The sequence below is a fragment of the Echeneis naucrates genome, chromosome 19 (assembly GCF_900963305.1).
Source record: "Echeneis naucrates chromosome 19, fEcheNa1.1, whole genome shotgun sequence".
Taxonomy (NCBI): Eukaryota; Metazoa; Chordata; class Actinopteri; order Carangiformes; family Echeneidae; genus Echeneis; species Echeneis naucrates.
Window position 1 is genome coordinate 11,522,893 of NC_042529.1, and position 24,528 is coordinate 11,547,420.

The window sequence follows — 24,528 nt, forward strand, 5'->3', positions numbered from 1 at the left end:
GTCCGTGCACTGTTGTTTATTTATTACACCTTATTATGGTTTCGCATCCCACACATTTTCCAGTCCTAGAGAAAAGTAAAATAATCGTCAGAGATTTAAATGATAATATCCGCATAAACAGGATTTTCCTGTCACTCAGTCTGTCACAGGATGGATTAGAGGGAGTCCTACCCGCTGCCAGTCATTCTAAAGCTTCACTTTAGGTTTAGGTAGGTCCCATCTGGTGCCTGGGGAAAATCCCCAGTGACCCTCCAAGTCCCTTAAAGTGTCATTATCTACTTTAGTGAAACTGGGAGACTAAACTGACACAGAGGGGCCCAGGCTTGGAGATTTTTTTAGCATTAAATGAAAATTGGCAGAGTGAACTTAATTCACAGCATGGAGGTGTCTATGATGATGAGCCACAGACAGATTTAGTGGAGTGTTTTCCTCTTGGAAAACATTTTTCATTAGTGGTGGCCACTCTGCTCTATGTTTGCCGTTCATTAAAAGAAAAAAAAAAAAGGATCTACACCCAACAGGTTTTTTGATGGTGTGTTGAAGTATGTGTCCATAAGATGGACTAACGCCAGGTAATTGAATGTGAAAAACAACTGAGACAGCCAGAATTACTTGGTTGTCTGTGTGCCAGAATGAGCATCATCCCTTCCTTTCTCTAAATCCCTGCACAGTTTGTCCAGAATTTTTACTTTTTTCCAGAAGTTGAGCCAATCAAGCCTTTTATCCTTTTACTACACTGGCTTCCTCCTCCACTACTACTACTACACCATTTTCAGCTCATTTTAGTGATATTAATATACTGTAAGAAAGCTCTCCAGCAGCAGGACAGGCTCAGTGTAGGGGTAGCTGTGTTGTTTCCCTACCTGTAATGAAGAGGCGACAGGATTTTTCTGTCTTAAATTGGTCATGAATAATTCAAACACATTCAGCAGAGAACTCCTCATTTGTATTTCATATCTGCGTAATGAAGGAAACTCCTATCTGCAGGAGCACCAATAATAACAGTGAAGCCATCTCTGTTGTTTTTTTCCATCCCCCACTCATCTCACAACTTACTAACCCCTCTCTCTCACTATCTCTCCTCATCTCTCTTTCTCTCTCTCTCTCTGTGGGGATTGTATGGTTTGTTCTGATGGATTTTCTTACTATTGCGCTCAGAGCGCAGGCACTTCCCTGCTGTCTCTGCATGGTGACCGTTTTCCCTTGACACTCGGTGAAGGCAGCCTCCTGCTTGCACCATTGTCCCATCATATCTTTTATCCTTCTTAGCTAAAGAGCACTGTAGCAGTAGGCGCCTCTGCTCTTCTAGTAACTACTACATTAGATGTCAAAATCATGTTTAGATTTGTTTTATTCTTGAGCCATGGGTGACGGCTAAAATAATGAATTGCCTGGGGTAAGTTCATCTTTTTATTCTTTTCAAATGAAGGTTTTAATGAAATGTGCCTGTGCTGGGTTGTTTGCTTTTGAGGGAATTAAAAAGCTGCTTTTTTGCAGCTATGGTGTTTTTACCAAATACCATCAGTGAAATGTTTCTATATGAAGTGGGGGGCGGGGAGACAACATTTAATGCAATCTGCCACATGGTGGCTACTGCCAATTTTGTATATATTTCTAACTCAAATTTTGTTTATTCCCCTGCTGTTTTCTTAGATCTCTTCAAGGCAATTTACTGCAGAGCTTTAAATCTGTGATTTATTAATGCAAGCAAACACTTCACAGCATATTCATACAGTTTAATTTAATTTGATTTGACCATATTTGGAAGGGTGGACACTGCTTGTTGAAACAGTAGATAGACCAAGCACAACTATGAAGTGATTAGGATGAGTGATGTTGTGCTTTTAAGATGTAATCTTATGACACGTTTGGATGAGTAGGGGTGTGTGTGTATGTGTTTGTGTTGTGCTTGTTTTTGAGCATCACGTTGACTTTCAGATTGCATAATTATTGATTTTAAACTTTATCTGCCTGTGTTATCTTGAGTCTGTGTGTATGTGTCTGCTCTGAAAAAAGGCAGGAACCTAAGTTTTCATCCCATTTGTAATATTTAATGCAATTAGAAGCAAATTAAATCAATGTATCTAGAAAATTTCAGTCATCTGCAGCTGTAACTACCGACCCAAACAATTTACAGTTTTTTGGGTTTTTTTTTTGTTGTTGTTGTTGTTGTTGTTTTGGTTTTTTTTTTTTAAACTGAGATTCTAGGTTTGTACAATGTAAGAGTAAGAGTTATTGAAGTTTGATAATGATTACCTGCTCCTCCAGATTTGCACCAGACTACATTTTGTGCACAAAGCTTTCTGTTTCAGCAGTGTTGAGGGTGTTCTCAACTGCAGAGTTAGTAGCCATTTTTTAACTGAGGTCTGTAAGTCCATTTGCTTAGTTGCAATGATATGAACACAATTTTTCTCTAGAAAGAATTGGAGGATTGCGAGCTGCTTCATGTGACAGTGCAACATTAACTAACCACATTACTCAGGCTGGAGGAAAAGCAAACACCCTGATTGAACATTAGAATGGATAAAAACACATAAAAGAAAAAATTATTAAAACATATACTGAAATTTTAATGACCAGTTGAAAACTGAGACATTGTGTTTTTCGGGGGCTGGGAGTTGAGTTGGCGCTTCACTGAGTGTAAAGATGTGGGACTGACAACACCAAAGGGAATAATAAAACAAAAAAAAAATAAAAATCAGTTCATTTTGCAGACTTGTCTTTAATGCAGCAGAGTTTCTTCTAGTTAGGTTCATAAAAACAGTTTCAATGAAACTTAGAAGCAAAGTCAATCTTCTGCTGGTCATACCCCAAAGACTCAGATGTGCCATGAGCAAGAACAGTTGGATCTGACCGTTCAGGTCCATTCAGGTCTGGTGATTGCTGGACAAGACACTCTCTGCAGGGCTACTGTCACAGAGGTCTATGTTTTTATATTATTAGCTTAACCTTGCAGCAGTGTCATCCCTTAAATCATTAGTACATCATATCAGTGGTCACACAGTGTCAGCGTGTACACAACATTTGGGTGATAAGTAGTTGTGCATTATACATCCGCATATATATATATATATATATATATATATATATATATATATACATACATACACACTCCTCAGTCCTGTTTGAACCTGGAAGACTGCATGCTGTATGTTATATAACATATAACATACAGCATAACAGCTTCTTCTCTGTTTCTTTTTTTATTTTGCCCTAGGATCCCTTTTTATCACAATAGGCTCACTTTGTTCACAGTCTTAACCTCATTAATTCAGTGTGAAGCTGTCTGACAGTTATTTGACCTCTTCCACTATCACAGTCTGTAATGGTCCTGGACCCAGACCAGCTGCCCACTAATGTTTATATAATACTTTTCTAATTCCTCAAGCCTTATCCCTTAATGTGTGAAAGAAGGTAAGCAGACAACGATAGATAGCGACAGGAGGCGTCCTCCATCACACAGCTTTCATTCCTCCTCAGCACACTAATTGTTAAGTTGCATCTTCACATGGCAACAAAGCACAGTGTTGAGAAACACCTGCCTACATTGGAGACACATCTGGACATTTGAAATGAAATGAGGTCTCCTCTTTGTAGTTTTCTGCTTGTCATTCCTCCCTTTTGAGAAATCTGTCCCATCCTCCCTGCTTGCTTCCTCCTCCACAACCCTCCTTCAGATAATTATAGATCTCTGTTCTTTATAAATTAGGTCAAATCGGAGCACTCATTTAGTTTCCAAGAGTTAACACGGAAAACTTTTTGTGATGAGGCGACTGTTTCAACAGATGGCTTTTCATTCTGAGGTGCATCAACATCTGCATCAATCAGCATTTATACAGCAAAATGCTGATAGCAGCAACTACACACACACACACTCAGAGACACACACTGGCACAAATCTTTCCACGGAAAGGCACGGTTTGTTTGTGAGAGACAGACAAATTAGCGCTGTGATATGTATAGATGACAAATAGCAGGGACCGTGTGGGCTACTACACCTACATCACTACAGAACATTTATTTATATCTCTGGAGTTTGCTCGCTGTAGCCGGTAGTCTGTGTTCAGTCAACACTGTCTCAGACTGCAGTCAGATACAAGTACGCCTCAGATCTGATCACCATCTGCAGAGACAGTGACAGCAGGCTAAGAATATGTGGCCTATATCTTTTACTGAAAAGATTTGTCCCAAAAAATGAGACACCCACCACTTCTTAAAAGTGGCAGCTCCAGTAAAACAAGTCATAGCCAGCACATTTAAACATATACTTATCTTTGGATTGTAATTTAGAGCCACCATGCAGAGGTTTTTATCCCATTCTAGCATTTTCTAAATGATTTACCGGAGCTAAACGTGGGCTATTGGTTTAAGGTAAGACACTTTTTTTTTTAAATGCACAAGAGGTGAAAACTGAAAAGAAAAATGAAATGTGAATTGTCCCACTTATGCTAACCTGACATAAATGTTAGTGAAGCAGAAGAAAAAGACAATGTTAAAGTGATCCATATCTAAGTCTCGAAGTGGCTGCTTTATTCACATAGCTGGCATCTGAACGTAAACTACACGATTCCATCAGGAAATCCAGGACTGTTGTTAAGAGCAACACGCTGCTGCATTGCTGTTCCTTTGCCGTGTGGTGTTGTGGTGCTGAACAGAGAGAGGGTCTGCATGTGTTGTTGTTCATTTCTGCAGCCACTGGGGGGACACACAAATGTCACTCTCTTTTTACTTACTTGGTTTGGATAATTTAACTTTTCACTCAATAGATCTGATCCAAGAAAGAAACTAAAAAGTTGTTGATGTTACTCAGCTTAACTCTGTTATATCTGTCTGTTTGTTTGTTTGTTTTGTCACAGAGTTAACTTATGTTTTGTTTTTTTTGGTTTTTTTCCTGGAAAGGAAGTATAGAACTGTATAGTGAAAGGAAATAACCTATATTTATATTTACAATATTAAGCCACATGAAATCTGAATAAACAAGTAACTCAAAACCACTGTTGCCATTATATGGTTAAAAAAGTTTGAATTAGAAATGTAAATGTTCAGATGTTTCAGTTCTCTTCATAGGTGACCACTGTCATTGGCTTCTGCTCATAAAGAGATTTTATATACGTAACAGAAACACTACATGGCTGAAGGTTTTCCATTTTTACCCAAATGGCTTTTAATAAAATGCAAAAACAACTCTGGAGACGAAATGAAGCACAGAAAGGCCTCACATTTGCTGTGAAGTTGTTTTTCCCTGTTTCCCTCATACGCTAAGTGTGTCCTAATTGCTTTATTTAGCTGTCAAGATTGTTTTTTTATGCAGCTTAATTAGCTTCTTGTGGACACGTACAGGGGTAGCTGTTGTTTGTACCTGCTCTCCAGCAGCACGTATGTGGCTAATTACTCCACCGTTTTTTCACCGAGCGTGCTTCACCCTGTCTGCTGGTGGCTGATTCATCTGATCAGCATACCAGCAACAGATCAGCTGGTCAGAGCTCAACAGACTGGTGGAGGTGGAAAACAGAACGCCTGTTGTGCAAATCTGCTGGAGCTCATCTCTCAGTAGGATCTTAATGTTACTGTGATTCAACAAATACAAAATCAAATTGACTTCTGACATCAGCTTTTGCTTTTTAAACAGTGCTGTCTGAATTTTCTGGATTTCCTTTGGGTGTTTTTCGAAACAGATGTGGTGTTAACAGATGTGACATGCTGTGTGTAGATAGTGATGGCTCTCATTTTCATCTCTTACAAGACCATTTTCACTGTCACAATAAATCCTCCAAAAATTAGATGATTTTCGACCGTTACAATGTGAATATCCCCACAAGTGAAGTTAGAGAAAGTGTGTGTGTGCGCGCGCGCTATAATCAACCACATTAAAACCAATCAGCAAATTTAATGTTGTGTTTTAATGGTGTGTGTGGTTGCTAGGCTTGTCCCTTTACAGCTATTCTGATAATTTATATGAAAAGTTTTCTATTGCCAGCTGGGTTGTGTGTATGGTGGGGGCATTTTGTTTTGTTCTGAAAAGTGCTGATGTGTGTGCAGCATGTGCAATACACAACTGTACCCCCCCTTTTTTTTTGCAAGATTATTGTGCTGCAAAATGTGTGTAGTGAGTTTTGTGGGGGTTATGTACAGACTAAAATGTGGCAGCAAACCCATTAAGATTTCCTTTCATCTGTCAGCTTGATTCATTTTTGTAAAGTTTTCATATGGCTGCTTGTGTTTAGGCATCATTTACTTGGGCATCTTTTAAATGAAAAGAGAATAGCATCAGAAGTGTGTTGCTGTCCTGGTTAAGTATAAAAATTAAATGTTGTTTAAGGGGAATTTTGGTAAAAAAACATCGCCAGCTGCCAGAAAATGTGTGCCTGCCAATTGTTTTTCCCAACTGAAATGACAGTTTGTCCACCTTCTCATTGATGTTTTGAGTTAAGTTAATTATACTTGTCTTTGCCCTCATGAAGCTGGAAATCCTTTTAAAAAAGTGGGAACATTGTTAATATCCAAGATCAGAAAGATGATGCCAGCTTCCTGCTCTGTGCTCACACTGACAAAGTGACACGGAGGTGAGGCATGGACGGAAGTGTAGGAGAGGAAGATACTGTTAATCAAGGGAGAGAGAGCGAGAGAGAGAGAGAGAGAGAGAGAGAGAGCGAAAGCAGAGGAGAAATCCATGCTCGCTCACTCCCACACCTTTATTCTCTTGCTGTATTCTGGCTCTCCTACCTCACTCTGCAGCAGTGAGACTCCAGCAAGCAGCGAGTGATACCAAGGTTTTCCTAGCTGGCTGTCTCAGAGTGAGATTTCTCCTCTCCAGCTTCCCATTCAGTTTCTCTTCTTATCTTCTCTCTGGGGACAACCATTACATCATCTGTCCATCAAAAGTGTTTTTCCTGTGCTGAAGGAAGAAGCCTGTTGATTTAAATTTGTCTGGACTTGGATTGTGAAGATTATCTCAGTCGCAATTGATGGCCACACTGGATGTTTGACCTGCTGCTGTTACTTTACTGGAAATCTTTTGGTGATGGACTGTATGCTTTCAGAATGGATCGAGGTGGATCTGTGATGTAGATCCAACCTCCTTCCTGCAAATTTCTTTATTTCTCGGGCAACTCTTGTGGACAAAAAACTTATATCACTCCTCATTCACGTCACATGCCACTATGTTTGCCAGAATCTTTGTCCCGAAGAAGCACCGGCAGCGCTTCGATGAGGCTGTCTCCCAGAACGTGATCAACCGGCTGTGTCGCAGCAAGAGCATCAGTGAACCGCAGGGCAGAGTGCGGCGCAGTCGGAGCGAGGATCACTCGGAACGCCGCCATGGGTCCAAACGGGCCAGCTCCGTGCCCAGGGATGGAGGAGAACCCGGAGGAAGGGGTGAGGGAGAAAGAGACAGGAGCTTGAGGAAGTCTGTCTCTGGGATACCAGCACATCCCCCCATTGGACCCAATCAGAGGTGAGTAGATGATAACAATAAGGCTGCAAGCAGATTAATCTCAGTCAAGCATTCAGGTTCTTATTCAGAGGTTTGATAGATTTGAAAACATGAAGTCGGTGGTACAAGGTATGTTTTCATACCAACAGCTACTCTGATATTTACATCCTAAATGTCTGAGTCTAGTTACAAAACTCAACTCTACAAAATCCCTGTGTATGAGAACTATATAGCTGATAATGAGTGAACATGAGACAGTCTTCAGATGCTGTTCCTGTCATCTTCACCTGTTCAACATTGTTCATTGTCTCAGAGCCCCTGACCACTCCACCTAACCCTAACCCAGCCTCCACCCACTAACCTGCTAATTAAATGACTATCCAATTAAATAACAGTGTTTGTGTTTGAGTGGAGGAATGTATAGGTGGCAGTCCACTCCCACCTTCCTACACTAGGCCAGCTAAACTAAACTCTTAAGGTCTCTCTTCATCCACATGGGAGTGAAAATAATGTGGTGCTGGATATATCAAGTGTGAACATATTGATAGGTCACAGAACAAGTGGAGACAAGATGGTCGTGTCAATGGGAGCGGTTACGTCATGTAGCACAGTCACAATTTGTCACAAGTTGTGCTGCATCCAGTGTTGTGTAACTGTTGTCCCCACGGTGAATAGATGGATCCATTTCAATTTCAGAGATATAGATAAGCTAGCCCCTCATGTGTTCAAATAGTTTTACTCAACAGCCTGGTGATGAAGATACTCAAAGTCGATCTCTATAGATTAGCAACTGGCTGCACAGTATAATTTTGGAGGTGCTGAAGACTGTGCCAGTCGAGGATATCTCAGTGGATTTCATTGAAGTAGTGGCTGATCGATACACTGATTTGTGATGTAATGTATTTTTGGGGCTATGTGGCTTTCTGGAAAATCGGGTAAAAGTGTGAAGTGCAGCTGTTGTTGACTAATCAAGAAGAGACATAAAGGTAGCGTGCTAGTTGCATACATTCAGTTCATCAAGTGCTCAGCATCGATGCCACGCACTGTGCAGCCCAACTCCCTGCTCACGCACACACTTACACATGGAGTACACACGGAGGACAGAATGAACCCATCTGCATTTAGCTTATCTTACATAACACCTCGTAACCGCTGCTATCAAACAATAGATTTGTTCTTTTTCTCTTCCCACCTTCTTCATCTTCCCCCCGTTTACATTATCGAGGCAGCATTGCCTTGAGTCGTTTCTATGGCAACGTGCGGTAAATGTGTCCCATCTTTGATGTAATGGGTGGCTCCAGAGTATGTTCCCCCACTGGGGTGAATGAGGCTGAAGTGCCATCATGAGCAAAATGTCAGAGCCTTTTTGATTATTATTATTTTTTTCCCCCTTGTGGCGAGAGCCTCCTGAAATTATTTTATTTATAATAAACAGAGACAGATGTGTTGGCGGGATGAGGAGATGAGGCTGCAGAAAAATAAAGAAAAAGAGCATCATATCACCATTTGTTCAGACTCCCACAAACAGGAAGTGACAAATCAAAACATAAGTGAAGTAGGAACAGCTTTGTAAACAGCAGAGTGAGCGCTCCATCCAGAGACAGCTGGACTGCCCGTCCATTCACAGAAAGGTTGTTCTGCATCAGCACAGTTAAATAATGTCACATTTAATGCCAGATAGTGGAATGACAACTGTAATAAGTGATTCATCATTGAATTAATGACTTGCCAACAGAAATATCAGACCAAAGAAATACATTATAAACGCTACAAAATTACAGAAGGGTTTCATTAATATTGTGCTTGCAATTAAATGTATTTCTGTTTGAGACAGACAGACAGAAAGTTTATGCATTTAACCACATGGGTTAACACAAAGTTTATCTTTAAAGATATTATTTTATCGGGCCAACAATTAAAAAATTCAAATTCAGTTCAAAATTTTGTAAAACAGAGAGGATCAGATTCTGTATTTACTGTGAGAAAAGCGTCAGATTTAAAATTTTCTCCTCAAAAATCACCTCAACAATCAAACTAATAACGTTCGTGGTTGGAAATAATTTAGATTGTTTCAACACTTCTCTCAACCACTTACACGTTTGTGTCAACATGAAAAAGAAATAATTGAATAGCTCTGAAAGCGGAAGTGTGAACTTGTATTGGATGGTAAAATGAAAAGAACAAAAGTGGGAAAGGCTCTTCCCATTAGTGATGCAAAAACGGTACATAATGACATGGGCTAAAAATATTTTCATTTCAGTGTGAAATCCCAACTCAATTTGTGTCTCCCCCTCAGGATTGTTCGTGTCTACAGGGGGAAGAAGAACTTTGGCTTCACGTTGCGAGGTCACGCTCCCGTCTGCATCGACTCTGTTATTCCAGGTACGACCGCTCTATTAAAAACCAGTACAGCTCCACGCTGATAGACGCCTCCGCACTGTGTGTGGTGGTTTGGACTAAACATTGTTCTTTGTTGGCTGGTGAAAAGGAGAGAGGGGAGGTTGGCGGATGTGTTTTATGTGGTTGAGTCTGTTGTGGTGCCAGCCGCTGGGGGTTAAAGGTGTTCAGAAGGTGTTTTGTGTGTGTGTGTGACTATGAGTGTACCAGGAAGTGCATTTGTCTTACTCACCAATAAAATGTTAAGAGGAACACTCAGAACAGGCTGTGCTTTAACAGACAGTCACAGTGGTCAGAAGCTTTTTACAGCATAATTTTGTGTAGTTTTAGACTAATTAATTTGTGTATTAGTTCTTAAATGTCAAATATTTTACAAATTAGGTCTCTCACCTATTGGATACCTGTGGAGGGGGATGTGCTGTAGGTTCTCTAACCCCATTTCACATCAAACAAAACAAGCTCTGGCATTTATGCAGATATAACATTTCTTTAATAGTTCTTTGAAAAAATACATTTATTCACTCTCTGGCTGAGAGAGATTTCCGTCTTTAGAGATATGGAGTTATCATAACATGAAGATAGGGCAAAACTACACCTTCGCTGCTAAAATAATGAACAAATTATATTTTATTGCTTATATATCAGTTTAACTGTAGTTGGGCTCTTTTCACATTTATAGGAAGTTCTGGTCTCTTTGAGTTGTTTGCCATGAAAATCTCTTAAATGTATTTGAGGGTTATTTCTACCCAGAGCCTCCAGTGAACATTTTAATATCTTTTAGATTTAAAATTTCCAGCCGTTAGAGGTTATTTAATTAACTGCTATTGCTTTGTGATATAAAAAAGTAGCAGACAAGAGAAGCTGTGAAGTTGCTCTACAGGGAATTTGCTAGATTCCTCGTTGAGGAGAGGTGTGTGTGTGTGTGTGTGTGTGTTTGATGACGGCACTGTTCCCGCCCACCATCATCTCCCACCATCATGTGCTAAAGCGGCCAGAGCAGGCTGACTCAGTGGGCCTTATGGAGGTTGATGTGGAGAAGATGGGGGTGGACAGAATGTGTCTCATCGTGATCTGAACACAGATCCTTTATCAATAACCAGGAAACTACAAGCTCCATGATACGAAGTCCATCTCATGTGCCTAAACCTGCACTCACTACTTTGTCCCATGAGGAGACTGCTACAGCTAAATTCTGGGTTGAAAAAAAGAAAAAAGATGACATGACACTCACTGTGAAGTAAATTGAGCAGTGAGTTGACAGATGAGGAGGCGATGGTGGATGGAAGCAGTGAAGTCTGAACAAATTACACCGGAGATTGCTTTGACAGCACTGTTTCCTTACATAATAAGATTTATCATGTAGACCATTTCAGCTGCTGATGGGTTTTAGCAGGTTGACAGCATTACATTAGTCATTGTCTGTCCCTTTTGAGCCCATGAGCTCTGGGCACCCTGTTAGCCATTGCCATGGTTGTTTTCTGACTGACGTAGGAATGTCTGTCATATTTGTCTCCCTCTCAGATAGTCCTGCTGAGGAATGTGGACTAAAACCAGGGGACCGTATTCTCTTCCTCAATGGTCTGGATATGAGGTTTGTCTTTTATTGATAACTTCATATTATTTATTTATTTATTTATTTATTTATTTATTTTTATTAACAGTAAGATTTTGTCCGTGCCCACTGTCCAACTTAGGAAATCAGGGCTTTGTTTTCTCCAGGAAAAGGTGCTACAAGCCTTAAAAAATGGCAGGCTTTTATTTGATTTTGTCATCCTTATTTCACTTTTTCTTAGCTGAGTATTTTAACTTGGAAACAGTCTGCGTGCTGCATCTGCTCTCTGTCAGTCCCCCTCAGGAGAAGATGGAAGCATCAGCGCTGAATCCAACTCTCAAAAAGATGCTGCTTTATAATTTTTTTATCACATCCAACTATTTTTTGTTGTGGCAGTAGGAAGTTTTCACTTTAGAGACACAGGCACAGCAGGGCCTTGACGTAAATACGAAGGCTAACGTGGTAACATGCGCCAATGTTTACAGTGTTCTCCAGCTCAGCTTAGTGCTGCATGCAGCATTTGCTAAATATGCTATCAGTTTTGCAAAGTTTGGAAATTAGCAAAAAACTAAGAGCAGGATGGAAGCTTCATGCTTTTGCAGATATTTTGTAAGAAACCAATAAATAGTAAGACCTGTTGGTGGCTCCACAGGGAAAATCAGGTGGCCATGAAATGGGAGATTTCGGTTCCCAATGAAAGTGATGCAAATGAAAGCAACGTTTCTTGGCACCTTCATCCAGCAGTTACATAACTATATTTTAGTCTGGATCACAGTGGTGGGGTGAACGATCGACCATTAGACGGACGTTGCTGTCCTTATAACTGTGCTGTCATCATGGCTAAAGGTTGACATATGCCAGATAGTATACCAAACAGAAAAGTTATTTCAAGAAAGTCTGTCTCCTAAGCATATTCCATTAATAGCCTCTAATTGTAAACAACTCTGGGCTCAACAAACCCTGCTGCGTTTGTCTCTGCAGGTACAGCATGTGAGCGCTGGGAAACACGTGAACACAAACTTTTACATGCACTAAACTCTCCCTGGAGAAGTCGTGATGGTTCTTTTGTGGACTTCCAAACTTCTTGACCTCTTCAGAGCACGAGTGTGGGAGTGCACATAAGAAATTCATCATAGATGAGATTGAGCTGAGCCTGTACGAACTCAGTAGATCTAGTCTATCAACTATTATATATCAACGAACATATCCAACGCTGCCTGAACAGACAGTATTACTCTCCCTGCCACCTTGATGGCCATGGGAAAGAAGAATTGCAGAGCTGTTGGCATGGCTGCCTGATGTACTGATTTAATATGCACAGTATAATGCCGCTGCTCTCCCTGATAATATGTTGCTGCAACAGTAGGAAGTGATCAGGAAAACAGTAGGAGTTGTTCACCAGAGAGAAATATAAAATAAAGTACAAGATATGTGGGAGCTGTCAGTGAGTTGTTTACAAAGTGAACATGTGGTGTGTGGCATCTACTAAAAATGCGCCAAATTAGATCATTACAATATAGATTTAAACCCTTTGCACAAAACTTCTCTCAGGTGTATTAAAACCTGAACTATATCACCAGCTGTCATCTTCATTCACAACTGTGCTGAGTTACTGTAGTTGACTATAGAGGATATATCATAGAAGAATAACATCGCTTTGTTTTTGTGAGCTGCAGCTTAAGGACAATTAAAGCAGTCAATATGAGCCCTGTCTTTTGCCTTTCAGTTGTTTATACCAATATTTATATCTGGCAAAGTTAATCATTTATTTTCATTCGAAAATCATTTTTTTCTTTCGCATGATTTCATAGGATTGTTTGAAAATAAATTCTTTTCTCATACCAGCTCGATCTGTCTCATTTATAGTTACAGCATAGAGTGTCTTCATTCAAAGGTCCTTTCAAAATGTTTAACGGCATCTTCAAATTTTCCTCAGTGTGAAACGTGAGTTCAATTATAGTTAGATTGGTAAATTGCATTCAAATTATATGATGATGAGGCATGGGGGCTGTTTCAAAGCGGCGTATGGGACGATGTTTTCCATCCTAGGTGAGCTACAACATAAATCTGAGAGGTTACAGAATTTATTGCAAAGCAACATAGTTTTGTTGCATAGGATGTATTAGATCATGTTTTCTTCCCAGAATTATTAAAATTCCAAAAAACATCACTTATTTCATCATTTACTTCCATGCCTTTCAACCTGACTCATTTGGTTTGTTTGTTGTTGGGTTATTTATTATTAGAAACTGCTCCCACGAGAAGGTGGTGTCGATGTTGCAGGGCAGTGGGGCAATGCCCACTCTGGTGGTGGAGGAGGGTCCGTCAGACTACTCTTCAGACCAAACGGACCCAGAGGAGTCTCCTAGCCTGGCCCCCACCACGTTACCACGCTCCAGGTCAGTGCATCCACCAAACCTTTTAAATTGGCATTCCCATTTCTCATCCTTTGCTGACATGAAGGAACTAACATCAGATCCCTACAGTCTGTCAGCAACACTGGCATCTTTGAATACATTTAGGTGTATATGTATGCATGTCCCAGGTCTCCAGCCCTCAGCTCTTTGCAGTGGGTGGCAGAAATTCTTCCACCAAGCATCAAAGTCCATGGACGGACCTTCAGCCAGCAGCTAGATCACTTGCTGACCATCCAGGAGAGATACACAGTGTGCAAGGCCCTAGAGACCTTTTTCCAACACAGGTCAGTGGAACTGTCCCAACCCTGGAGCACCTCGCAGCAAACACAATCACACGTTAGAGATAATATTTCAGGAAAAACTTTTGGATAGCATTTATTTTCCATGTCAACCTGTTCACAATGTTAACTATGTTCTTGGTCAGTTTTTTCTTTTTATTAGTCTTGTAAAAAAATTGTTGCATCAGTAGTACTTTTAATCAATAAAAGTAGTAGCATTGCAAGTCTTAATGATATTGGATCCCCAGATTATGGGGGTGGTACCTATAAATAGAAGGACAAAGAGGAAGAAGGGGTCCATGCGGAGAAATGTGGGTCTGCAGTCTGTAATAATGCAATGTTAAACAGATGGGAGAGAGCACAAGGATGCAAGTGAGAGAGAAACGGCTGCTTCAGGGTGAATTTGTTGTTCCATACGTTTCTAGAAAAGTTAGAAGCAACCTCAACAAAACTGTAAATTCATGATAGTTTGTAGGACATTTGTTGTCATAAGGACTTCACTTGGGAGCATCAGGTTGGCAGGTCCAAGCTTTTAGTACAGATTGTAGATTGAAGTTTTTAAGTATTTGTTATAATATGTGGGTGATAAGAATTGAAAAAATACTGAAAGAAAAGATTTGACGTTGTTTGGGAAACTGTGTTTTAAGCATGCTCAATATATCAGGTTGTTCTTAATGAAGGCTGAAAGCAGAGATGGAGAAAACCAATGATGGATGATGAAAAGCAAGAAAGCAATAAAGAACAGGAGGCTGCAATATTGCACCTATGAGGGGATGAACAGAGGAGATCGGTGGTGAATTAGCTCTGCAGATAATGCAAATGTGTTTGGGCAGGATTAAAACAAAAAAGCGACAGAATTCTACTTTACAAGCATACAGAACAAAACCCCAGAGGGATGAATCCTAGTATATCTGTATATGTCAAGGTTTTAATGTAAATGACATTAAATGTACCCCCAGCAGCGCACAGGGGGTGTGATATATAAAGATTACATGTGGGTGAGTGTTGTTGCAGGAATGTGGACACCCTTATAGTGGATGTGTTTCCGGTGTTGGACACTCCAGCCAAGCAGCTGATCTGGCAGTTCATCTACCAGCTACTGACCTACGATGAGCAGGAGCGCTGCCAGAGCAAGCTGTCACGCTTCCTGGGTTTCAAGAGCAGCGGTGAGCTATGACACACAACATAGAGATTATCTGCTCCTAAAAAAAAAAAATATATATATACACATACACACACACGTTTAAGTTGTCAATCACTTCAGAATGACGGAGGAAATGAAACCTAAGCTTTTGGTGATAGTAATACCTTCTCTTATTAAATTAGACACAAAGGACGAGCCCTGGATATTAATCTGAGGCATGAATAGATTAAGTGCAGCAAAATGTGTTGCTGAGTGTGTGTGTGTGTGTGTGTGTTTGTGTTGCAGCAGTGTTAGAGCCTGACGCAGGTTCGGAGCATCACCGGCGGAGCAGCTCCATGCGTGTGACGGGGACGTCGTACCGTGGCATTGTCCGAGAAAGGAGCTCTGACGACTGCATCATCGGGACTCACCTTGGAATGGGTACACTTCACATAACACCTAAAGCCCGTCGGGCGTCGCTTACAAATCAGATTTTGTTGGTCTAAGAGACAGAACTAATGTCATCCATCTCCAGGTCGGTGCTTCAGTTTTCACCAAGGATTCAATAGCTTCCCATCATCTCTATGGGTGCAAAGCTCATTCACCAAAATTCACCACATATGATTATCTTTTAAGAAACTATTTGAGCCAACCAATAAGACAGCTGTAGCCCATTCGGACATACTACTATTTGCCAAAGAAAATTTAATTAGTAGGACTACATTTTACATTGCTCTTTGGAAGAATTTGGGGTTTTTTTTAAGCAAGTAAAATTAGTCTTTGGTCTGTAAATACAACTGCAGTGTCTTTGTCTGAAAGCCTGGATGGAGTAAGTGAGTAACAGCCTTTCTTCAGCAGTTACATTCCCCTGAGCGAGACAACCAACCCCCAGTAATAAGAGCTGGGTTTGCACTGGTCAGCTCCCAGGTGGAACTGAGTGTAACTCAGCGCAGGATGTTGCTGGAAAACAAGCATCCTCTGCAGATACTTAAAGGCTGATCGACAAAATCTGTCATCACCAGCTCACACATTGATGCCACATCCTTGCCTCTGATGAGTTCCACCAAATTCTAAAGCACATATTTTCCATCAAGCCAAAGCTGTTTTAGGTTTCAGGTACATCATTGCCATTACCATTCCTAACTCCTGCTCCAGGAGCTCAGGAGCTTTGGCCTTGTGCTGCTCCACCTTGTCCTGTTCTGCTTCATCCTCTCTCTTGGTTGGAGGTGGGTGGATGGAGGAGGCTATCGTTCCATGTGTCACTGTTCATGCTTTATTGTGCTTTAGGAATTCATGTCGATGAATCTGGGAGCCCGGAGGAGAGGCAGTCGGGAGATGGAACCTCCTTCCCCGAGTCCCCTGACCTCAGTCATGTAGGTATAACTGCTGCTTGTCGTGTTATCTGCGCTCTGTGGTCTCTCATTCTTTGAAGGTCTGCTTGGGATTACTGCAAAAAAGTGCTTTCCTTTTTCATTTCCTTAAATGCATAATAGCAACAGACCTTCAAAGCAAAAATACTGCTGCGATTTAGTGCTAAACAGCTGATCATGCCTCCATTCGTAGATGACAGGTGTGTACACGGAGCTGGAGAATGTGTATGCAGGGAAGAGTGCGTCTCCACTGCAGGGGGGTTCCTCAGGAGAGCCTGAGAGGCCGGAACAGACTGAGGCTTATGGGCGCAGTCTCTCCCCACTTACACTCCCCCCCCTCACAGGTATTCTGGGCCTGACACACATGTCCAAACACTCAGCAACTAGCCAAAATGAACACGCACGCGCTGTCACACTGGCTTTCATAAGTGACCCCCACCCATGTGCCAACAAGGCCTGAGATTTGAGTAGAGAAGTCAGATGAAAAGAAGGCTGTGTGTGTCTGGGCCTTGGTGCTACATGGCCAATGCCATGTTCATATCATGTAAGATGGGTTGCAAAGTAATCAAATCACATAAAGGTCATTGCAACAAAACAAGCATCTTTCGAAATCTTGATGTAAACATGGCATAAGACGCTTAGGTTTTTGAATGAGTTTGAGAGAGGACTCATTCAAATCTACATGCCCATATAGGCCTGCAGTCTATCTTTTTTGTTGTCATGGAAATGATTCCCACACCGCCAACATGACAGAAGAGTTTGTGGACTATTTCTAAAAGGTATAAAAACCATCACATATTATACAGTCCAAGTTATGTGTAATGTAAATATTTCTCAGCACCAGTGAGAATAAGCGTGAGTGTCAAACATTACCAGTGCCAGCAGCAGCCATCGTGAATTTTTATTTATTTTTTTAACAGGCAACCGTAAATCTGGCCTGTCCCTGTCCTGGAAGGAGCCTCTCCCCACTCCTGTGTATGAGATCCACCACCAGAGTAGCGTGGACTCAAATCCCTACGTCAGCCTGGAGAGCCCACCAGCCTCCCCGGAGCATTCGGACAACGATCCCAATACACTCACCCGTCGCAGGAAGCTGTTCACTTTCTCTCGCCCGCCCCGCAGCAGGGACACCGACAAGTTCCTGGACGCTCTGAGCGAGCAGCTCGGCCACCGGGTCACTCTGGTGGATGACTTCGTGCCTGGAGAGAATGACTATGAGGAGGTGAGGAAGACATGCCTCCAGTCAGCCTCATCCTCAGCTTTATTCGTACATACGCACACCACATGCTTTCTTTTATCCTTTTTAACATTTTGAATTGATTTGTTTTAAGCCAACAATGTTAGTATTGTACATGTTTTAATATGTTTATATTTTTTTGCTATTCCTTTCATTGAACCAGCAACTATCAGAGTTTGCGGTATGCTGCAGGTGTCTTTACGTAGATTGTTCAATAGATGAAATGGGAAAACGTACTTCAACATTTTATACGGAAGAAAGTTACTAAGTAAAGTGCCATTTCTCATTTCTACTCATGAAAGACGGTTAGTTCTGAATCTTAAGGACCCATTTAGAAATAGATTACAGAGATCTCGGCTGTCATCTTTATATTAATATCTACAATAATTCTCCGCTGCTACAGGAGAAACTGGGAAGGTGATAATATCATGGTGCAGATTTATGGATCTAACATGAGCATGAATGAAACAAGGATATATGCTGCATACTGTTTGCCAATGCCACCTTTTTATTCTAAAGGAATGACATGGATGCTATTTGTTGTATCCGTTTTAGATTTATAGCTTCAACATGTACAAAGAATCAGTCAATTTTTAAACATCAAACTGAGATACGTCAGTGTTTCAACTGTTTGTATCTGACATTTTCAACAGAATGATTGGCAGCTTCTATTTTATGCTTATAAAACAATTTGTACCCTTTCTGCCATAAACGTCGAACATTGAACATGACAGATCTGCCCTGCAGCCTGACCCACACTGTCAATTACAGATGAGAGAGTCTCATTCCTTCATAGTAATTTTACTAACATCACACGGTCACTGTGGTGGTGATGCTTATTATTAAAAACTGATTCAAATGAAATGGTAGTAATTGCATTGTAGTGCATGCTTGCATGTTCACATCAGAGCAATTGTAATGTACGCTACAGTGAACACATAATTCAATGGGTTGCACTCATTTTGAAAGTGAAGAACTGATGCTATCGAAGCGCATGTGTTTTAAAGCTTATAAAGTAAAGAAAGGTTTTACATTTGAAATATTTAGTTGACAGTTTTCTTCTCCTCTCTTCCCTGCAGATGAGCTTCCTGGAGGACCAGGACATGGGCTTCCTGCCTCGGCAGCTCAGCAGTGGCAGCAGTGAGGATCACAGTAGCAGTGACGAGGCCTCCTCTCCTTCCTTCTCCTCTGGATCTGAACCAATCCCTCCTCCTCCCACCCAGAGCCCTCCACCCCCGCCACCCTTCCAGGCTCTGATACCCCCTCCTGTCCAGTTTATTGATCCAGTCCCGCCCGTCCGCTTCTCCCCTGAGCACATACCCCGCAGTCGGATGCCCTTCCAACCACATCACCCCATCATCCCTCCACCTCCACCCCCTCCAAGGACCCTCCTGTCCAGCCGCTCTCCTCTACACAAAGTGCTGCCCACCAGAGAAGAAGCAGAAAATACTTACCAGCGCTTCCAGACCGCCTCCACTCGTCTCTCACATGGCCACACCGCCACTCTGCGTTCCTCCCAGTCGTCCCGGCCCTGCTACCTCCCACGCCAGCTCAGCCAACCTCAGCCCATCCTCCAGCCCTCCCCCCAGCCCTCCCCTCAGGTGCTGAGAGCAAGCCAGCTTGTCCTCCAGAGGCACCATCAGCTTCACCACCAACACAGCTACCAGGGCCCACTGCCAGCGTCCCTCCAGGAGCACAGCCCCCCCAAGTCTGTGAGCCAAGTCCCCACAGGCTCCTCCCTGCTCTCACAGGCTCCTGGATCGCACTCCAGCCTCCCCACTCACACAAAGACTTATGACACGTCACGACAGGAAAGCCAGTCACAGCAGGTAACATGTCATTACAGCTGGATGTCAGATTAGAATAGAATAAATGTTTGAACTAGTTCAACATCCAGCTCCACAGGAGCTGAAATTTTTCAATAAACCAAAACGTGCTGCAGCATTGTTGTGCATTGTAAGCACGTAAACATCCAGATGTAATGGAGCTCAGCAAAAATACCTTTCAAATACAAAATGATTGCTGTATGAACATTTTTGTATATTCCTCAGCCTCATTTGATGATATAAATATATACCGAGAATGTGATAAAACTTGTGCTTTTGTTGGAGTTGAAGATTTTTACAAAACTTTTACTTGTGAGGGAATATTCGAACAAGGGTTATGTTTTTTTACTTTTTTCTCAAATGAAAGAGTTTGGGACTTCTTCCACCACTGGTAACAAATGAGAGACATTCATTCATAAACAATGACAGTGCAGGGATGGGGCAGCGCAGCTGTGCCCCTGTAATGTCACAGAAAAACAAAAAGAGTAGAGCTGGAGCCGGCGCTCTAAAGATCTGTTGCTGTCTCTGAGATTACAGTCCTGATATGGTAAAAATAGAAGAGATGCTTAGAAGTGACAGAAAAGAAAACATGCTGCATCTGTTGGCAGCTGCTCACTGTGTTCCTGTCACACGTCTCAAGAGGACATGACAAAAGGACAATAAAGTAAACAACAAAAATATGTCTTGAGTTTAAGGACATTCTTCAAAGAGAAAGCTCCAGTTTGTGTTTCAATTTAGTTGGTTGTTTTAGGTCCAACTCGTTCATTTTGTTTTGTGAGTGCATGAAGAACTGATGGCACGTAGTTTAGAAATTCTTTATAAAATGCTCCTTTTTGAAAACATTAGCTGTGATCTGTTTCTAAACATGCCTTTTCTCCAAAGGCTCCGCCACCTCCGCCTCCACCCCTGCCTCCACCCTGTGAACCGCCTCCGCTGCTCAAGCCAGGCCACCAGGCCTCGGACACCAACCACATGAGTGTAAAGAGGCTGCGCTGGGAGCAGGTGGAGAACTCTGAGGGAACCATCTGGGGTCAGGTGAGTGCTGAGCTCTCAGTCCTCCATGTTACCCTTTGGAAAGGTGCTGTTTCAGGGACAGTGTGGCGCTGTCTTAGAAACAGTAAACAACAATCATCCCACTTTGGCTGTGAGTTTTCACACTCCTACGTCTCTCTCCCCATATTTGGAAAATCCTACTCATGTGCTCTGTTGTTTCTCGATGAGTCACATTGGCATCAAAGCAAAAGGCTTGTTTTTGTAACCAAAATTCATGCTGGGTTTATCTGCTAACATTAGACTTTGTGTTTGTCTTTTCCAAACTGTCAGACGTGGATTAAATCTGATGTCTGTGTATGAACAGACTTTTTTAGACTTCTTGGAAACAAACCCTTGAGTGTGTCTTTGTCTGTGTTCAGCTCGGAGAGGATTCAGACTATGACAAGCTCACTGACATGGTGAAGTACTTGGACCTTGATCTGCACTTCGGGACCCAGCGTAGATCCAGTAAGTTGTTCAGTGCTTCTGCTCACTGTTTCTCACTGCATCATCATTAACAACATATCCTTATGTGCACAAAGTGAATGGCATACGGTTAAAATGCGCCATTAAATGAATCATCAAAGAGTTTGTGTGCAGTCAAAGTGAATCAATGTGTTCATCTATTGACCTCGTCTGTTTGTTTATACCTTCACAGTTCTGATGTTCTCCATAACCTGGAGCTGCTCCATTCACCTGCTCACCATATCCATTCTCCATAAGGCACCACACCCCCCTTCTTGCTGCCTAAATAATAACACAGCTCTCCTACAGGAGGAGCACCTTACCTGTATCCATAGACGAGCTCCTCAGAGCTCCCCCTGGCTCCCAAACTTTTCCGACTCATGAAACTTGAAATTCTAAAGGAAAAAAAAAAATGTAGCTGCTCGTGTTCAACCCCGGCCCAATACAGGGGCATTTAAATAATTATGATGGAAAATTCAGGATTCAACTGAAAGAAACTCAAGTTCATTTTCTGCTTTTTTTTTTTTTTGTTGTTGTTGTTTGTTTGGGAAGAATCAATATTCAGTATCTATCTGACCATCTTTCCTTTCAATGCTTCCTGGAGCCAATCAGCTGAAGCCAGACTGAAAAACAAACAACAAAGTATAACAAAGTATACAGATTGGTCTGAAGACAAAGCTTATTTGCTTAACAGGGTGATAGGGATCATTAAATTAATTTTTTTTTTTTTTTTTTTTTAAAGCTCATGTTTTTTTTTTATGACAGCTAGTCACCAAATCTTTTCATTGCGCTGTTTTGCAAATGATTTGTGGCCCACTTGCAATCCTGTTGCCGCGGCCCACAGGTTGGGACCCACTGTCCTGGAAGGAGCATGTTGGCCTTTAGCACTTCCCATGGCAGAGCTGTGTTATTAACCCATCAGCTTGTCTTGTGTAGCCACTGTGTGTGTGTTTGTGTGTGAATCCCTGGTGCCTGGAGAACACATCCTTACACTGTTGTTAAAATTATCAGTCTCTCCTCCAGAGCCAGCCTTTGTTCCTGAGACCTTTAAAAAGAAAGATGTGGTGGAGATTCTGTCTCATAAGAAAGCATACAATGCCTGTAAGTACCACACACACACACACAGACAATGAAAGGTTGAGACTGTCAATTTTAGTTTTTCAAATTTCAAGCAGCAAACAGATAAACATGTATTTATTTTATTTTTTCACATCATGTTGTTGGCAGGTTTAAACTCGTTAGCTGGATGACAATTAGCCGGATTAATTTAGCCTGATAGCAGTATTTTCGGCTGACTCAGGTAAATCTGCGTCCTCCGTTGCTCCCTTCCTCTCTTCCTCCTCCTTGCAGCCATCCTCATCGCCCATCTGAAGCTGTCGCCCAACGAGCTGCGTCAGGTCTTGATGAACATGACCACCAACAGGCTAGAGTCAGCCCACATCAAGCAGCTGCTGCTCTACGCCCCAGACGACGAGGAGGTCAAACAGTACGAGCAGTTTGACCAGGACCCGGCTAAACTGAGCGAGCCTGACCAGTTCATCTTCCAGGTACCACCAAAGAAGAGATGCAAGATGATCAAAGCTTTAGAATCACTGGGAAAATGGATGAAAATGAGTGGTTTTGTATGTCTCAGATGCTTATGGTGCCTGAGTATAAGACTCGTCTGCGGAGCCTCCACTTCAAGACGACCCTGCAGGAGAGAACGGAGGAGATGAAGGTTGCCTACGACTACATCTACAAGGCGTCAGTGGAGCTGAAGAGTAGCAAGAAACTGGCCAAAATCCTGGAGGTGAACATCCAGACTGGAGCACATGAACATAAAGCCACCAGTCTGTACGTTAACACAGTTAACAAGTGTTTTTCCCTGCCCACAGTTTGTTCTTGCAATGGGAAACTACCTGAACAATGGGCAGCCAAAGAGCAACAGGACAACCAGTTTTAAGATCAACTTCCTAACGGAGGTACCTTGAATATCATACCTGTGTTTCACACACCGTGTTGTTAGTTTTTAGTTTCTGGATCGTCTCATCTCTCCTTTCACCTCTTGCAGCTAAGCACGACCAAAACAGTAGACGGAAAGTCCACCTTTCTCCACATTCTGGCCAAGTCTCTGTGCCAACACTTCCCTGAGCTGCTCAACTTTTCCAGAGACCTTACAACAGTTCCGCTGGCAGCCAAGGGTACGATGATGTTACCGACTCTGCTTTCCTTCCTGAGAATCATTTAACTGCTCCGTTCTGTAACATCCTTTTGTAGAGCAGAACTCTTGGCCCCAGGTCACTGCAATCATCCAGATTTATGCCTGTTTGTTCACAGGTGCTCATGTTAACACGAGGTAATGTTTTAAAACTGTTCGACTGCTTCGTTGTCAGCTGTGGGCACATCGACATGCCAGCAGGTGCGAGTGGGTCAGTAACTCTACTCTCCATTCATCCTGATTCAAACAGTGAACCAGAGGGCCATCACCGCAGAGCTGAGCGACCTTCATGCCACCATCCAGGACATCAGGACGGCCTGCCTGAAGATCCCCCCCACCTCTGAGGACCACTTCGCCTCTGTCATGAGCGTACGTTTATCTATTTAACTCATCTTTTAATGGAAGCTCCTGGTCACAGACATTTCATATCGTCAAAGAAGTATTTCCACATTTGGGAAGTTCGTATATACACACCTTCTTTTCAAGAAAGACAAGTTGTATAACCTGGTTTAGCATTAAGCATTGACATTAGAGGGAACAGCCAACTTGCCTCTGTCTGCTAAGTATCTTGATAGTTAACTGCTAAATGATATTTATCATTCTCATTGTTGTTTGGGGTTTTTTGCTCATTTAACCTTTGACCCTCTGCACCTAACAGAGCTTTCTGGAGAACAGCCACCCTGCCATCCAGTCTCTGGAGTCTCTGCAGACCAGAGCGATGGAGGAGTTCTCCAAGGTGGCCTCCTACTTCGGAGAGGACAGCAAGTCCACCAGCACAGAGGCCTTCTTCGGCATCTTTTCAGATTTTATGTCCAAGTTTGAGGTGAGTTACGGTGCAGCAGGTGTTTGATCCAAACTTTGAGGTACTGAGTTAGTGCTAAGAGAGACTGACTGCAGCTACAGAGTGACGATGCAGCAGAGTCTGTGGAATAACCAAATGTGATCTCAATCTGAAAAGCAAAAGATGGCAATCTAAGTAGCAATCAGCCAAGATTATGGGTTTTGTTTTACAGAGGGCTCTCAGTGAGACCCAGACTCCAGAAAACCCCAGAAGCCCCAGACTGTCTTCCCCCCTGGCCTGGTAGAAGCAACGAATGCGGTCAGATGCCATTTGGCTCCATTTTCACTCTGCTCTCCACAACCAAAGTGCCAAGATCACACACAGAGACACTCAAACCAACGAAGACAGAAACCACATCATC

The 24,528-nt window shown here is 42.2% G+C and overlaps 1 protein-coding gene across 5 annotated transcripts in view; it reads left to right on the top strand.

Moving 5' to 3' along the window:
* grid2ipb (glutamate receptor, ionotropic, delta 2 (Grid2) interacting protein, b) overlaps positions 1–24,528 on the top strand; it is a 31,374-nt gene extending 6,846 nt beyond the window's left edge. For 3 of the 5 annotated variants that reach the window (XM_029528459.1, XM_029528460.1, XM_029528461.1), the window contains 21 exons: positions 7,172–7,453; positions 9,729–9,814; positions 11,351–11,420; positions 13,628–13,780; positions 13,927–14,082; positions 15,091–15,242; positions 15,506–15,640; positions 16,487–16,572; positions 16,763–16,913; positions 17,490–17,791; positions 18,886–19,635; positions 20,515–20,667; positions 21,045–21,132; positions 22,153–22,230; positions 22,480–22,676; positions 22,763–22,918; positions 23,004–23,090; positions 23,180–23,309; positions 23,577–23,695; positions 23,985–24,149; positions 24,340–24,528. In XM_029528459.1, the coding sequence (XP_029384319.1) occupies positions 7,172–7,453; positions 9,729–9,814; positions 11,351–11,420; positions 13,628–13,780; positions 13,927–14,082; positions 15,091–15,242; positions 15,506–15,640; positions 16,487–16,572; positions 16,763–16,913; positions 17,490–17,791; positions 18,886–19,635; positions 20,515–20,667; positions 21,045–21,132; positions 22,153–22,230; positions 22,480–22,676; positions 22,763–22,918; positions 23,004–23,090; positions 23,180–23,309; positions 23,577–23,695; positions 23,985–24,149; positions 24,340–24,411 (3,568 nt within the window). In that variant the 3' untranslated portion in view covers positions 24,412–24,528. Of the gene's footprint in view, positions 1–7,171; positions 7,454–9,728; positions 9,815–11,350; positions 11,421–13,627; positions 13,781–13,926; positions 14,083–15,090; positions 15,243–15,505; positions 15,641–16,486; positions 16,573–16,762; positions 16,914–17,489; positions 17,792–18,885; positions 19,636–20,514; positions 20,668–21,044; positions 21,133–21,322; positions 22,231–22,479; positions 22,677–22,762; positions 22,919–23,003; positions 23,091–23,179; positions 23,465–23,576; positions 23,696–23,984; positions 24,150–24,339 lie in introns of those variants that run through there. The other 2 variants (XR_003842266.1, XM_029528462.1) reach the window with 2 other exon arrangements.